This window comes from Armigeres subalbatus, chromosome 3, assembly GCF_024139115.2.
Source record: "Armigeres subalbatus isolate Guangzhou_Male chromosome 3, GZ_Asu_2, whole genome shotgun sequence".
Lineage (NCBI taxonomy): Eukaryota > Metazoa > Arthropoda > Insecta > Diptera > Culicidae > Armigeres > Armigeres subalbatus.
Genome location: NC_085141.1, coordinates 144906602 through 144924502, shown reverse-complemented (window position 1 = coordinate 144924502; position 17901 = coordinate 144906602). Strand labels below are relative to the sequence as shown.

The 17901-nt window shown below is 46.3% G+C and overlaps 1 protein-coding gene across 2 annotated transcripts in view; it reads right to left on the bottom strand.

The window, feature by feature from the left end:
- The window catches only part of LOC134225667 (nuclear receptor subfamily 2 group F member 1-B), a 216270-nt gene that overhangs the window by 132900 nt on the left and 65469 nt on the right, over window positions 1–17901 (bottom strand). Inside the window, exon 3 of one of the 2 annotated variants that reach the window (XM_062705933.1) lies at window positions 4115–4657. In XM_062705933.1, the coding sequence (XP_062561917.1) occupies window positions 4115–4657 (543 nt within the window). Of the gene's footprint in view, window positions 1–3076; window positions 4658–17901 lie in introns of those variants that run through there. The other variant, XM_062705932.1, reaches the window with a different exon arrangement.

Below are 17901 nucleotides of genomic sequence, written 5' to 3'. Positions count from 1 at the left end.
ACAGCTGGCGGTCGATACTTGCCGGCGTCTCCGGACGCACCTCGTAGTCGACGGTGTTATCGACGCACTGCTGGAAACGCTGCCAGTTCACTCGGTGGTAGTTCCGCCGTAACTGCTGGTGCCGATTGACCGAGGAGCCCAGTTCCGCCACCACCGGATAGTGATCCGAACTGAGCTCCTGGTATACAACCGGCTGCGAGACGTGGTCACTCAGGTTTGTTACGTAGAGGTCGAGCGTTGCGTGGGCACCGGACCGACTCAGCCGAGTGGCGGAACCCGGGCTCAGGATCGTGTAGTGGCCTTCCTCCACGTCGTTGCTCCAGATGGTGCCGTTTCGATTGCCGCGACTGTTGCCCCAGGCTTGATGTTTGGCATTCAAGTCGCCGGCAATGATATACTGGCCTTGCCTCCGCGTCAGCTTGACGATGTCCCTCCGAAGGGCAGCCGATGATCCATCGCCGGCTTTGGCTTGCGTTGGACAGTACGCCGCGATGAGCGCGATTGTGCCGACCGAAGTGGTGATTTCGACACCGATGGCCTCGATGACACTGAGCTGGAAGCTTGGAAGCAGACGACAGTTGATGTTGTAGCGAAGAGCGATGGCCACACCACCTCCCTGGTCGGCCGGTCGAGTCGCACGATGCGGAAGTCCGGGATGTTGATGTTCACCTCCGGTTTAAGGTGCGTTTCGGTGATGAACGCCACGTCTATTTCCTTCTCCTCAAGGAAATCCTTCAGCTCGATTGTTTTGCTCTTTAGCGAGCAAGCGTTCCAGTTGACCAGGCCCACCCTAGCAGCCATTTTCAATGATGAACATGCCAAGTGTGAAGACCTGGTCGAATCGGGTTTTGCAGCCGCGCAGTCGAGTGGCGAGCTGCGCGAAGATCGGCATCAGTTGCTCCGGAGTGTACAGCGGGGCAGATTCTTCCGGTGGGACGGCTTCGTTCTCCGACTGCCGACGGAACCCAGGAGGAGGAAGCGGGGGCCATTCGCTGGTGGATGGTACCGACAATGCTGGAGCTTGGACCGATGCAGCTGCCGCTGCCAGTCGCTTGTGCGGCTGTAGCGGTGGGAGTATTGGAATCACACGACGGGGAGCCGGGATGGCTGGAAAGTTCACCTCGTTGATTACAGGAACACGGTTCTTTTTCGGAATGGTCCTGGTGGAAGCCTTCTTCCGGATTTCCAGGAACTCGGCTCGCTTTGGGCAGCCCTTTGTGGTGGCCCGATGTTTGTCGCCACAGTTGGCGCACTTGGGATCGGCCACCTCCATTTTGTCGCACTCGTCAGTCGGATGGGGTTCGCCACACTTGTTGCAGCGCGGCTTCATGCGGCAGTTCCTGGTGCCGTGCCCGAAATTGAAGCAGTTGGTGCATTGCGTGACATCGCGGTGCACTGGCCGATATCGCTCCCAGTCAACGACGGTGTAATTTATAACGCCAACCAGCTTCAGGTCCTTCCAGGTAGTGGAGCCGTGCTCCAGATGGATCAGGTAAAGCTGGTCGCGATATTTCCTCGCCTTGTCGTGACGAGCGATCTTGTGGACGGCTACTGGCTTCAGTCCGCAACTTTCAAGCTCTGCTTGGAGCTCTTCCTCCTTCATGTCGTGAAGTCCTCGCAGCAAAGCCTTGAGCGGCTTCGTGCCGGGGTGGTCATGAGTGTAGTACTCATACTTGTGGACCTCGAGGAACTCCACGACGGATTGATGATGGTCCCTGTTGGCCGGCATCACTTTCACGCCCTCGCTGCAGAGCCGAAAAGTACATTTCAGCCCTTAGCGATCAGCTGGCGAATTTTGGGCGTAAATCCGGCGGATCGCCCTTCACAAACACGGGCGGGCACTTCTCCTTCCGCTCCGGTTGCACCTGCGGCAGCTGCGATTGCTGCTTCTTCCTCTTTTTCGGCGGATTGCCGGCGTCATCAAGCGGCAACGGCGAGAACACGTTGCTCTGCAAAAGCTGCTTGGAGGGGTTTACCCGCGCCTCCAAGAGCAGTGCGCTTAGGCACTTTTCCAGCGACCGAATCGGCCACCGAGTCTCCCATGACGGGTCCGGGAGAAAATAACGCCAACGCGACAAGCGAAAACGTCAACAGCGAAAGAACGAGAAAAAACACTTCGAAAAAATGCGCGAGCAAAAAACACGTCCGTACGTGTTGCTGTCTCGAACTGGAATAATTACTCCTGAGAGCATGACATCTGTTTATATTTCTTGTTCTTACGCCCCAAAAATGTCCACGCTTTGCAACACGGTGTATATAAATTTGTGTCTACAAGCAATTTATATGCTTCAAAATTCGTTAAAAAAATATTCGATTATATACAAATCGTCCAAATCGAAACGTTTAGCCGTAACAGGACTTAAAACTTAAACACGCCTATTATATTTCGCAAGTACTTTTTATGACATTTTGATGTCAAAACACGGCGACTACAATTAATGTACCAGTGTTGCACAAAACTGCCAATTTGTTTTAAATGTAGATATGACTTCCACCAATTCTTATTTAAATAATTCATGCGCATATTTGAACCCTTTCCCCTAAGTTTTCTTTCGGTTTAAAAAGTGATGACAACCCCGCGGGCTGGCATGGATGACGAACGAGGGGAAACGCGGCAGTGTTCAGTGATTGTTTGGAATTTTCGCGCGGAACATTCCTGTCCGTTTTCTCCCCGAGACGCGACGACACGACTCGCTTCCTGATCATTACAGACCGGGGAAGCCGTGCAAGATTTATGCCGTCGAGGAAAAGGTTGGTAGTAGGAACCTAATCCGATTGAGTAGTTGGAAGTTGTAGCAGCAGACTTGACAACCCGAATTCAATTCAGCGGAATGCGAAATTTACGCGCGGCGGACGGTCTAATTTCTTTGCCTACTGCAAATGCTTACTACTCCGAGGTTTGTACTGGGACGGGAACAATCTAAGCAGGCTTCGCGTTCGCGATTTTGTACTACAGCCTACTACCGAGCGTTTCTACCGTGCATGTATTGGCATTTGAGCTAATTTTTTTTAAAGAAATTTAAACCGAAACCATAAATGCTCTTTGACTAACCTAGATTGAAACGACGGATTTTGATTATGGTTTCGGTGAAACAAACTCAATGATTTATTTTGTCTTGCATTTTGGCTCAGTACATTTCGTCCATGACCAACTACTTCTAACTAAACATAACGAATAAGTTAAATAAATACACCAATAAATAATACGATACTAGATAATCACTTTGTACAGAATAAATTACAACGATTACAGCTAATTTTGGTAACTAGTATTACAACGCTTCAAGTGCTACCAATCGAACCGTCATAACACCGGCACTTTGGTCTATCGCTAAGATCTATCGTCTACTCCAGGGACTGTACGGGGAAAATTTGTACTCGGCACTACTGTTAAGATACTTGGCCCCGACCGGTCCCTGCAGGCTACCGTTTGCGTACGGGCTGAAAATTCCCCCGGAACCGAAACCGGCCGCCGCCCCGAATGGGGACGAACCGACGCCGTACGGACTGCTGCTGCTCAGATTGACAAAGTCGTCGAGCGTTCCGTGGTAGGATCGGTTGGGGGTCGCTTGGAAGCTAAACAGTGAAGCCGGCAGGGGCGGGGTCTTCGACTGTGCACTACTGCCAAAAAGGGCACCCACACCGGCTGCCATAAGTGAGTTACCTGCCGTTCCAGTGCAGCCAGATTCACTGACTTGAGGTAGATTGTTGTTGGCGGTTTTGAGATCGTTGTTGTTTAGCGGAGTCGTCGAACTGCTGGAGCTAACGGTGGCCGTGGCTTCGTTGGCGGAGGCCGCAGTCGTTGTTACCGAGGGCGACGCCAGCGAAGTTGGGGCTTTCTGTGAAACCGCCACCGTTAGCGATCCAGTCGAGGACGACCCGGACATGTTGTTGAGCGAGGAGTTCCCGCTGCTGCTATTGGTAGTGTTTATGGAAGTATTTGGCGATAAACTACTATTGTTAGTGGTATTAGTGGGTAGTTGGGAGGAGAGATGGTACATTTGCATCTGCACCAGATGGATGACATCGGATTCGGACTGCAGGGTTTGGAGTGTGGAGCTGATTTTTGCAAGCAGTGCGTGGACATCTCCGAAGAGATAGTCCAGCATTTTACCTGTTGTGAATAGGACTATTGCTTTCAGACAGGAATACTCAGCAGAGTCAACGTGCAGAGCCTTCAGCTTCTCAACCTGTTCCTGGAATATCCGGATATGGTCCATGAAGGCGACCACACGATCGGCGGCCATGGGTGATGCGTGGAGGCCGGCAGCTGCCAGCAGAGGCGCCACGTGTAGTGGCATCGAGCACTGGGACGCGTTTAGTACGAACAGTTCAGACCACACAAGCCTCAGTAGCGCGACTTGGTCCGTCACTTGGAGATCCGGAAAGAAGGGTATATTTCGGGCCCACTCAACGGCAGAAAACAGTAACCGTGCTGCCAGCTCACAGATATTGTCGATGCCCATGATGTTATTCGTCTGCATGCACTGCCCATACCGAGAGGTGGGGTAAGGTTCCGCCCGGAGCAGTAGCGAGATGTAGGAACTAAGATACGAGTGCCCATTGAAACCGGTAACAGCGTCTCCGTTTGGTATCGAGTATTGGCCGTAGGGGAGGCCCGGCGGTTGCGATGGTGGAACGCGACCTCGTTGCACGGCTGCAAGAAGAACAGAGAAAAAAAAGTGAAATGAAAATGAGGTTAGAATGATTGTCACCTTTTGAAGTGTTGTATGTGTGTACAAGCGGCCCTGAAGGATTCCCAGAACAAAAAGACGCCATCGACGTCGTCATCGGAATTGATAATCGACTCATTAGCAATTCAGAGCCATGTGTTCAAAATCGATTAACGCATGCGCGCGCAAGTGTTTTCTTAGAGTCGAGTACCCCAGGTCTGCTATTTCGTTGGGGAACTGTGCGCGATATTGTAATTCAATTTCATTTGTTTAGCCATCGATTTAAATATTCATATTCCGACGAGGGTACTTTTTGTACCGCGACAACGTCGTCGTCGTCATTACTGTCATTTCCACTATCCACTTGAAGGCTAGCTCGACCGAAGCAGGCCACATAAAAAGCAGTGTTGACTACCACGGACTCAACGTTGCTCGCCTACTGCGAGCATTATGTTGTAATTGTTAATCCACTCCAAGTCCAAGCTTACTCAACAACGGAAAAAAGACCGTACTAAGCGTTCATTATTGATGATTATGGCCGGGGCAAGCTCTGATTACATGCGAGTTGTACTTTGAAACCGTGGCTTATCATTTTGTATGTGGAAAAAGAAATGAGGCAAAACAAGAGGCATTGATAACAAGTTGTGGCGCTATCAATGCACCAGCAGCCGCCATATTGATCCTCGGCGAACTTTGACAGGATGGCGGGCAAATAGCGTGAGAATATGGCTTTGTAACCAAGGGGTCATAACAACCAACACCGTCCTGGTCGCAGCCGCCGGTGCCAGCATCTCTCATGAGGATGAGTAATGATGTCAATAAAAATAAAACAAGACTCATTACACTTTTCTCGCGGATGAGACGACCGGCGCAGCTCAGCGGCGGCGGGCGACGGAAGAAAAATGACAAGACTTTGTTTTTTGTTGCAAAATGCCGCCCTGGAGGGCAGCGGGCAGTTGCGAAGGAGTTTCTCGCTTTCTTCGGTGTTGGAATCTCCCTCTCTGGCTCGGATGAAGGCGAAATTATGTAAATTGCGCTCGGAAGAGAACACGAAATTAACAGAAGTTAACCGATTACCGTCGCGGCAGACGAGTGGAAGAGTTGAGGTGAGATCCGATCCCTTGACTGCTTTGTTGCGGTTATGGCGATTATTCCGGCGGCTGAGGTCGCTTGTTTAAAAAGATGTAAAGCTGATGTAATGATGATGAATATATTTAGCGTAAATTGGCCGCCGGCGATATTCGGAAGGAATGGTAATTGAATAAAAATTGAAAAAACCGCAACGCGATCGTATTATGACCGGAGCGGGTTGGCTCTGTGCCTTTATCTCTCGGGGCGAAGAAAGCATAAATCAGATAATTAAGCTTATTGCTTTGGTTTTCACGGTTTAGCGAAGTTTTGCGCGAGGACCACGCACGCATGGCGGTCAAACTAGCTCGGAGCATCCAATATGTTATCGGGATCGTATAGGTGGCAGTCAGGCGGCTTGTTTTCTTCGGAGGCTGGAACAGCGGCGGCGCGCCGGCTTGTATTGGGTTATCGCGAACGTACTGCGGCCATATCTTTGTCAAAATTAGCTTTGTTGTGCATCGATTATTAGAGAAGAACATTGAAGATAAATCTTCGATTCCAGACATTGTTATTAGTCGGGAGTTGCAACCAATTGTGTTAAGGTGCTTGCTAGACGCCTCAATGCTTATCTCACAAATCATCAAGAGGTGCATCGTAGCCGCTGGCGGTGGCGGCAGACAATCATTTATGTCGCTGAGGTGATTTGTTACACTAGGTTAGAATAAATCGACATTGTTGTTTAACAAGGACCAAAGACGCAAATGAAACAATGACTTCTTTATTTAGTTTCTGGGTAATTAATAACAGGCACATGGTATGTTGTAGTTCCATTAAACAATATTTGCGAGCTTTTATAGTTACATATTACGAATACCGCGAAGTTATTTAAAGTTTTGTAGTAAAAGAAATGCATACGAGATGGAAACATTTATTAAATTTGTAGGCATGAAAACCGCCTTTTCCGTTCCGCCAACTAGCGTTTGCGGATAGTTCAGTACCATCCGACAAGATAAGTGAATGTGCAACATCCGACTGTACCAAAAAGCCATGTTCCGGCCCTTTTTGTCTACTATATTGTCCTGCTCGCAAAAAGCGCTGATTTTTCACCTGCCCGAGCACCACCATAGATAAGAGCGCAACAAAAAACTTTGGTTTGAGGTGTTACACGGTTCGACCACCCCACTTCCATTTCTCCATCCGTTTCCGACACCGTCGGCCATGTTTTTTTTTCGGTGGCACAGATTGCCGTCCACGATGGAAAAATAATAACGTGAAAAGCGGTGTTTTATCGCGATGAAAAGTTTCCACCAACGACCATCAATAATGGGCAGCACCCAGGGACCGACCAAAATCAGCGGAACCGGCGAAATTTGAACGCCGGAAACGAGAGTTTGTAATAACTGACAATTCCGGCAGCGCCCGGCAAAAAGTGTGCTCAATTCAAAATGAATAAATTACAATTCCACACGCGCGGCGCTTTCGAACAGGTAGCCACTGATTTAGATAAGCGGAGAGACACTTTACTCTATAAAATATATTCTGCTGACCCGGCGATTGATCCCGCTTGCGCGGGTTTGACCTTTCGTGGACACCGTGCGTTCCAAACGGGACGAATTTATCATTTTGTAACAACAGGTGCCTCGTCTCCTGCTGCAAACAACATCAACAACGTCGCCGCGAGATGGCGCTAGTCTCGGGAACCAGTTTGACAGCTCGTGACGAACTGGCTTCTGCGATGGATCGTCTCGCCGAGGGGTATTTGTTTTTAACATCTTTTTTCCCGAGAACTCACCCCGAGCGCTGGAGCACGACAATCACGCCTGCAACGGAACAGTACGATATGGTCCATGATGGCGTGCTGGCCACTACCGATGCACCAGCATCGCCAGCAAATAATTAATTATTTCTGCGGTTCGGATAAACTCGAAACTCACGAAATTAGCTTCGAGCGCAACAGCTGAAATCTTCATCTCAGGGACGTCCCCTCGTGTTGTTCCGCATCTGCTCTCTGCGGCGGCCCCATTCTGCGATGCAGGAACATTACTGGGCTTTGCTGGATGGATCCCATAGCTGGGGAGCGCGCGTGGAATCAAGATTCATGTGTTTTATTTTATTTACTTTATTCGCCCTTCTTTTCGATTTTGAGCTGGCGGAGGCCGACCCGGAGAGGCGGAACCCATTCGCCTTTCTTTTAATTTGTTCAAACAAGCGCGCAAACTGATTTCCGAACGACACGAACTTTGGCAGGACTCATGTCGGAACAAATCGGATAACAACAACGACGACGACGACAAAATGAGCAGACCGATCTCTGGCAGGGATGCATTGCCGGTAGACAGGTGGCGCTCCCGGGTGAAGCGATGGCGGTGGAATTCATTAACTTTGACAGCTACTCTACGGTGATCTTCGAGGTCACGACAACCGATGGCTACACATTCGCCAAGATCGGCTCAAACTTACGGGAAACGGGATCGAATTGTGATCCAAGGTTTCATCCTCGGCGGCAACATTGTTTCTCAGAATCCCAAATGCATCAGACAAGCCGTAATTGAAGGGTGATCAAGGGTACCGTTTGTTCGCACCTTTCCAGCTCATCTTGTTACCGAATCCAATTTGCATTGGAATGACCATCCCTTCCCTGTTACCGGTTCCAACTCCTACGGCAGTGCGATATCATTATCGACTTTGAACCATTCCGAAGGAGATTGGATTGGATTCGCTCCCATTATCTGGGCTAATGGGTTGCACCGACTCGATACGTAATCGGAATCTGAACTCCAGTGACGTCCCTGAGAGAGACTGCGGGCGTAGCTGACCGCAAACTGATCCAGTCCCGCATCGTAATGGTGATTATGAAATTGATTTTATTTAAACCAATTTGGGACCGATGTGGTCAGTGGCTCGTTTTGCACGTGTTACTGACCGGGTCACGGACGTGATTTCAATCAATTCGATCCGGACGAATTGCGCTGCGTTGAGATTCCTTGTTGCGGTTTTTTCGATTGGCCTCGGTCGATGGCATTAAAACGATGAGTTTATATTGTTTTCAACTTGTTTGTAACATCATTTGTTATTACTATGCGGGAGAAGAACAGACGCTTCGTTTTACAATGGAAAACATTGTTAAAGCGACCGTAAGAAAAGTGCTACTTCCATTACAGAAAAGATAAGCACGACTCATTATGCTAAAAATAGTACCCGGCACAGAAGAGCCCAAAGTACATTAGTTCCATTATGACATCAGGCAGAAACGGCGACGGAGACATTATCTTAAAAACCTCGTCCACCTGCGCGCCAACTCACAAGTCGAAAGACGTTCGAGTGGGGATGGAACCCGGCAGCTTGGTACGTGGCATTTTCCTCCGCCGAACAATATGACCGGGAAAAGTTTTCCCCGGTTTCTCAAGAGAGAAGAAACATTAAAACTGTGCTGGTTGGCTTTCCGACGCTGTTATCAAAGGTGGTACGCTGTGCTCTTTTACGACATGCACTTGGGCTTGTTTTTTCAAGATGAAACTACTTTTTATGGGGGAGAGTTTCTTGCGCGGAAAATCTACTTTTATGCTCGATAAGATTGCATTAGTAATGACATTCAGTTAAATTAGTGAAACAATAACATTGAAAATGGTGTGTGTTTTGATAATGTCCAACGAAACATCGTTGTTGTTCCTAGACATAAAATTGATACAATTCTTGACAATAGAGCGATTAATTTTATTTGGAGTATGACGCATATTTTTACGTAATTAAATAGCATTGACATAATTTTATTAAATTCAAATAATTAAGAAATGGGGAAGGATTTTCACTATGAGAACTTTATAAAAAGTGCAAATTAGGGCTATATTATTTATGCTAAGAGTGTGGTGATTATAGATGCTATTAATTGGTAGATTTTCCCATGCATGTTTTACTAACATTGACTTGATCTACCTAAATTATTGAAATTAACTAGAATTTAAGAACGTAATAAAAACATAGATTTGAAATGTTCTCCAGGAAGAACATCTACAAGAAACATACCTCCAGCGTTGAATGTTGCACATGAGTGAGCTCCTACGCGGGTTCCTCCTGCAACAAACAAACGCGGGGAAGTAGTTATCCCCTCCCCGTTTTGTGTTACTATCGGTTTGTTAACGGATCTATCGATTAGTTAGAATGTTTCTATATCAAAGATTCAGCATTTGTATGGCTCTGGAAACCTTTTTGACAGTTAAACGATAAAATTGACCGTGTGACAAACGATATCGTTCCATCAGTTTCTGCTCCCTTTTTACAGATAGCCTAACTACACTTCTGACCTGGTCCCGCTCAATATAAAATGATGGCTGAGCAGTAACTGGCGAACAAACGTGATAAAATAAAAATGAAAAACAAAAACGCGAGTGTTAATGTAACTTCCAGAGTTCCAGATTCTCCACAATCCTGCGGGCAGCATTCCGGCTCACGAACAATACGCAAGAAACCCTTGTCGTGTCGTAATCCAAGCCTCATACTGCTCCTCATGCACTACGGACTTCGGGGAGAGAGGGTATCAAATATCGTGTTGAGTTTATAAGATTAACATTATTATGTATCAGATTAAAAATAAATTATAATATTTCCCTTTATCCGCGAGCGCGCCCGGTTTTGGGCTCCGTTGGCTTCATTTTTCATTCTGCGGGATTTCACACATACCGCACGCTGCATCGCTGGATCCCATTCATTGTTGCGTCGGAAGAGAGCCCAGCTCGGAACAAACGAAATGTGCGCGCTTTTGTTTCTCGCGGTCAGTTCCGCGAAATTTGGCCACTCTGTGACTTTTCGCCGCGAATTGAAGCCGTTGTAAATAATAGCGTGTGAAAATTTCATAAATAATTCATTCAACCGGCTGGATCTCGATCCCAGAAATTGACAAATCCTATGTCAGGAAAAAAACTATCCAACCGGTTCGCTATGTAATACGCATCAATTGGCAATGTAAACAAAGAGATTCATTAGATTGACCCTAGTCGGGCCACCGGGCGAATGCCATTAATCAACCGGTCCTGGGTGTGCGATAACCCGCAAAATCGTAATTATGATTAAGCCAATCTCGCGTTGCACCTTCCCGCATTCTGTGCGCCAAAAGCAGTCACCATTCGATTACATCCGTACATACACACATACGGACACTGGACGAATGTCAAACCCAATCGAAACGACGAAGGAGGCCGGTTCAAATTCAAAGTTTCCTTCGATTCGAACCGAAGCGTCGTCATCGTCGTTTGCCGTTTTCCATTTAATCAAGCAGGCTTCGATTCCTGGTAAGAAGGCAATATTTACTACCAAACGATAAATAAACTCCCGCTCTGATGGTACGGTGTAATAAAGAAAAATAACAATATCGTTTGTTTTTCCCCGCATTGAAGGATCGAAGTCGAGTTGCACACAAACGTCGTAGCTGCAGCGCAAGAATGGAACTCAAGATATGTGCAAACCCGTTTTGCGTTGGGATGATTTTATGCAAATTAAATTTAAATTTATACTATTTTCACACCGGGTTGCAGGATGAGAGCGAGCGAGTACTCGATGAGAGTGCGTTGAGGCGATATTTCTAGGAAAATTTACCACCGCACGTATGTACATGCGGATGGGTGGAATTTACATATGCTGGAGAGCTTCGGAGTTTTCTCTCCTGGTGCACCCCGGAAGGATTGACAAATCGGTGATCATTTTTATCCGAACTGACGGCTAATAAATTGAGCGAGTGGGAAATGGGGAGGGCGTGGAACCGGTGAGTTATTGCTCACATGATGCTGGGTAATAGAGTTGTTGTTTAACCCTCGTACCACTACTGGTTTCGAATTAAGTGTGTCAAAAATGCAGAACACTTCATTATTCATCGGGTAATTGTTCTCGTTCTTTATTCTAATCTTTACACTAAACAAAAGGGCTAAAACCATAAACCAATCGAACTGTTGCAATAATAAGTTGCCTATACATTCCGTGCCGATAGTTCGAACGAGCCAGACGTGTGTGCTGTGTCTCATCGCGGGTGTTGTTCGGTAGTGCGAGTCTATTGTGTGGTGCCTACCTACGGATCCAAGGCGATCACTGTCGGCGAGCGAAGTAGCTGCTTCTGGCGACGCCAGTGAAGCAGGCTATTGTTTCTGCTGCTACCTACAGCAGCAGCGCAGATAAGTGGCAGATTTTGTTTTATTGTTCTCCCTTTTGGAGCGGGACTGATTTAAATCAACTGAATTAGTTTTTTTTTTCATTTTTTTTCTGATTTGGTAATAGTTTTAAGTTAGTATAAGCCAGAATTGTACTTCCACCTCTCCAGTAAGAATGGAAGCAGAGACTGTGAGAGGCGATGTATCTCCAAAAGAGGTTTGCACACGATTTTACCAGGCATCTCGCCTGGCTCTTGGGTTGGTTACTTTCGGCAGAAAGCGAAAAGCCTAGATTTTCCTCGGCATCAAACGAGACTTGACGCGTCGTTTTACGAAGCTTGATTTCAATCAAATCAACAGAAACAAACTACGCATCACCGCACCTACATACCAGGTGGCGAATGAAATTGCTGGCGACAGGGCGTACAATATTGAATATTTAGTTTATGTCCCCTCGCGGGAGGTCGAAATAGAGGGTGTGATCAACGCAGCGAGCCTAACTTGCAAGGATGTACTTGCGGGAAAGGCCGCTTGAAGAACGCAATGGAGTCTACCGTGGATATTCTGGATGGCAAGGAATTGCATTCAGCAGCCATGGTAGATGGCAAAAGATATGTTCTTAGTCAGGCTCGCTTCGGGTGACGTTCGCCGGTTCGATGCTCCAAAATATGTAGATATCGAGAATATGTTGTTTCCGGTGCGTTTGTTTGTACCAAGGGTATTTAATTGTACCAACTGCAAACAATTAGGTCACACTGCCGAGTTTTGTGACAACAAACCACTTTGTGGTAAATGTTTCCAAAGACATCAGGAGGATACCTGTCAGCAACAAGCCACAAAATGTGCTTATTGTGGTTTGGATCCTGCCCATGGTTTGCAAGATTGCCCGGTGTACAGAAAACGCACCCAAACGTGAAGCGCTCGTTGGTACAGCGCTCCAAGCAGTCTTATGCGGAAATGGTTAAAGCGCAAGACACATCCGCCACTGCCACCGCAAAGACTGCTTTTTCAGCTACCGTTCAAGTAAGTGACTATTATGATTCCATCTCCATTGATGAATCGGACTCTGACGCAGCCGATATGGATGATTCTTCGAGGTACACGCGCCCGAAAAGAGGAAGCAACCGTCTTCCCGGGATCGCGCCGTAAGAAAACAAAAGTCATCCATAAAGGCTTGGCAAAATCTGAAGGTAATGGGGATTATTTAAAATCCTGAAGCAACCAGTCTTCACTGCAGATCCCTGCTGCTCTAAGACATTCCGCCATTGCCTAAACCCGATGTTCCTAAGAAACATCCGGCTAGGATTATCAATGAAAAGGAAAATGCTACTCGCACTTCCGAAAAGAGAATCTCGTCCAAGCGAGGATTGATATCCTTTAAGGACCTCGTGGACCGCTTTTTGAATCTTTTCAATATTCCGGATTCATTGAGGCCAATCATTGACCTCTTTATTCCAACAGTAGAAAGTTATCTGAAGCAATTGACTGTTTCATGGCCCTTCTTGCAGAAATTGTATCTTTCGATGGATAATACGGCCATACAAAGATACACCCACTATGCTGCAGTGGAACTGTCATAGTCTAGAAATTCGATTGGACGTGTTCAAGCTTTTGATTCGCAATTCCGATTGTGATGTATTTGCTCTTTGTGAAACATGGCTTTCTTCTGAAGATGAAATCAACTTCCACGATTTTAACATTATTCGCCAAGATCGGGATGACCACTATGGTGGCGTTCTTTTGGGGATCAAAAAATGCTACTCCTTCTACAGAATTCCCATTCCGGTTGTTAATGGCTTAGAAATCGTCGCTTGCCAAGTAAATGTAAAGAATAAAGACCTTTGCATAGCTTCAGTTTATATTCCACCAAACGCATCTCTTAATCGTCGACAGCTTTGGAGCGCAGTCTCCCTTGGTATTGGATGGGGCGAAACGTATGACGATTATAGAGCGCCTATTTTCTATGATTTGTGTGACGATTTCAATTTGAATATTTTGAACACAGGTGAAGTAACTCGAATAGGACCAAATGGTCAACAAAGCCGTATTGATCTGTCTTTATGTTCAAATTCACTATCATTAGATTGCACGTGGAAGGTAATTCAAGATCCCCATGGTAGTGACCATATGCCGATAGTCACCACAATTAAGAGTGGCTATCAACAATCTGAGCCAGTTAATGTTCCTTTCGATCTCACGAAGAACATTGACTGGCAAAAATTTGCATCGGCGGTGAAAATTGGTATTGAATCAACTGATATTCTTCCGCCACTGGATGAGTATCGATTCCTTACCGAATTGATTCATCAAAGCGCACTGGAAGCTCAGAAACGACGCGTTCCAAGTACATCTGTCATAAGAAGACCAGCCACTCCTGGATGGGATGATGAATGTACTAAGTTGTATTCTGAGAAATCTGATGCCTTCAAGGCCTTTCGTAAACACGGAAGGTCCGAGCTTTTTGAAGAGTATTTGAGGCTCGAAAGAAAGCTCAAAAATCTTCTCAAGGCAAAAAAACGTAGCTACTGGCGACGTTTTGTCGAGGGACTATCACGAGAAACCTCAATGACAACACTTTGGAAAACGGCCCGCAACATGCGGAACCGCATTTCCACCAACGAGAGTGAAGAATACTCCAATCGATGGATATTCAACTTCGCAAAAAAGGTCTGTCCAGATTCCGTACCAGCAGAACCGCTATTTCGAGAATCAGTCACTGATCCCGGTTCTTTGGGTGGACCATTCTCAATGCTGGAACTATCTATGTCTCTTCTTTCATCGAATAACTCTGGTCCGGGATGCGATAACATAAAATTCAATCTTCTTAAAAACCTCCCAGATATCGCAAAAAGACGATTACTTGACCTGTACAACTGTTTCATGGAGTACAACATTGTGCCACCTGAATGGCGACAGGTAAAAGTAATAGCTATTCAAAAGCCTGGGAAACCAGCGTCTAATTACAATTCCTACCGACCGATTGCCATGCTTTCATGCATGAGAAAATTATTGGAAAAAATGATCCTTTCAAGAATCGACCATTGGGTTGAACATAATGCATTACTCTCAAATACTCAGTTTGGATTTCGTAAGGGTAAAGGAACAAACGATTGTCTAGCGTTGCTCTCTTCAGATATACAGCTGGCCTTTGCGCACAAGGAGCAATTGGCTTCAGTATTCTTGGATATTAAGGGCGCTTTTGATTCAGTTTCCATAGAAGTACTGTCAGACAATCTGCACAGTAGTGGATTATCCGTTATTTTGAACAATTTCTTGTACAATTTGTTGTCAGAAAAACAAATGAACTTCACACTCGGCACTCTGACAACTTCCAGAACTAGCTACATGGGCCTTCCCCAAGGATCATGTTTAAGTCCCTTGCTTTATAATTTCTATGTTAAAGATATTGACAATTGTTTGGAAGGACAATGCACGCTCAGACAACTTGCAGATGATGCCGTGGTCTCTCTAAGAGGTCCAAGTGCAGCTGTCTTGCAAGGACCATTGCAAAGTACCCTGGATAATCTGACTGTTTGGGCCAGACATTTAGGGATCGAGTTTTCACCGCAAAAACATCAGTCGGTTGTGTTTACTAAGAAGCGGTATCCTGCTCAACTGAAACTCAAGCTGTTGAATGATGACATCAACCAATCTTTATCTTCTAAATACCTTGGGGTCGTGTTTGATTCTAAATGCACCTGGAGACTTCATATTGAGTATTTGATAGAGAAATGCCGGAAAAGGATCCATTTCCTACGTTCTATCTCCGGAACATGGTGCGGTGCTCACCCGGAAGACCTCATCAAACTATATAGAACGACTATTCTCTCTGTTTTAGAGTACGGCTCCTTCTGCTTCCTCTCAGCAGCTGATTACCACCTAATTAAATTGGAACGAATTCAATATCGTTGTTTGCGTATTGCACTTGGCTTTATGCATTCAACGCATAACATGAGCCTGGAGGTGCTTGCTGGAGTCACTCCTTTAAAGCACCGTTACTGGGAGCTCTCATTAAGAATACTAATCAAATGTGGAACAAGTAACAAACTTGTCTTACATAACTTCGATAATATGCTTGAACTGATTCATCGGTCAAGATTCCTAAGAGTTTATCTCAACTACATATCGTCAGATCTCTGTCTTCCATGTTATACTCCCCCTCGAGTTGACTTCACCAATGACAGTTTCTCAGTTGAATACGATCTGTCCATGAAACATGCCATTCAAGGAATACCAGATCATCTTCGAAATCTCTCAATTCCCTCCATTTTTTCTGAAAAATATGAACATGTCAATTGCAACAACAGATATTTCACTGATGGTTCTCGCATCAACGGATCCACTGGCTTCGGTGTTTTCAATGTAACTTCAACCACCTTCCGAAAACTTCAGGAACCGTGCTCGGTTTATGTTGCTGAGCTGGCAGCAATTAACTTCGCTTTGGGGATAATTTCCGATCAGCCCGTAGACCATTATTTCATCTTCTCGGATAGTCTTAGTTCTATCGAGGCACTCCGGTCGATGAAACCTGTTAAGCACGCATCTTACTTTCTTACAAACATAAGAGAGCAGATGCGTGGTTTGGTCGAAAGATCATTCAAGATTACCTTTGTTTGGGTCCCTTCTCACTGCTCAATCCACGGCAATGAGAAGGCAGACTCGCTGGCAAAGGTGGGCGCACAGGAAGGTGAGGTTTATGATAGACAATTCTCGAGCAACGAGTTTTTCCCATTAGTCCGTCAGAGTACTCTTCAAAGTTGGCAAAGAAATTGGACACACAACGAACTTGGACGGTGGCTATTCTCTATAATTCCTCAAGTTTCTGGGCGAGCGTGGTTCAGAGGTGAGGACTTAAGTCGAGGCTTCATTCGCGTGATGTCGAGACTTATGTCCAATCACTATTCACTAAACGCACATCTGTACAGAATAAACCTTGTCGATAGCAACTTATGTAGGTGCGGAGCCGGTTATGATGACATCGATCACGTAGTTTGGTTCTGCTCGGAAAACGACGTCTCCAGAGAGCAATTATTGGATACCCTAGTGGCCTGAGGTAAACAACCCTTCCAGGAGATAAGAGGTGTTTTGGGGGACCGTGATGTGGTCTATATGCAAGCCATTTATAGTTTTCTTTGTTCCTCTGACATAAAAGTCTAATACTTTTGTTTTTTCTTTTCTTCGAAGTTTTTTTTTGTTTTGTCTCTGTCTTTCTGTCCCGTAGAGCGCCGTAGCTCTGGCCGTCCGGAAGATGCTCCCATGCGAACCATTTTTCGAGCACGACGACACACCACATCGTCCCCGACGCCAAATGACCGGATGAACTGCTGAAATTCCTTGATTATGATGATTCCCTGATTCCCGAATCCTAATCCCCATCCATCCTTAAACATTGTAAACCTAACCTCGAGTCACCACGAGTACGTTGGCTTATTTCCCTCTCTTACTAATTTAATAATAAGATTATGTCGATTGTTCATATCACAAAGAAACGTGGCTCCGTAAAGTGTTATACACGCCTGAGCCTACCAAATAAACGAACTTGGAAAAAAAAAAGTTGCCTATCGATTATTTTAATTAAAGAAAAAGTGAAGTGCCGCAGACTGGGATTGAACCATGGGCATTGCCTCTTGAAAGGAGGCTTCCGAGCCTCTTGAAAGGAGGCTTCCGAGCCTCTTGACAGGAGGCTTCCGAGCCTCTTGGAAGGAGGCTTCCGAGCCTCTTGAAAGGAGGCTTCCGAGCCTCTTGAAAGGAGGCTGCCGAGCCTCTGGAAAGGAGGCTTCCGAGCTTTGAAAGGAGGCTTCTGAGGCCTTTTGAAAGGAGGCTTGAGCCTCTTGAAAGGAGGCTTCCTGAGCCTCTTGAAAGAAGGCTTGAGCCTCTTGAAAGGAGGCTTCTGAGCTCTTGAAAGGAGGCTTCTGAGCCTCTTAAAGGAGGCTTCTGAGCCTCTTAAAGGAGGCTTCTGAGCCTCTTAAAAGGAGGCTTCCGAGCCTCTTGAAAGGAGGCTTCTGAGGCCTCTTGAAAGGAGG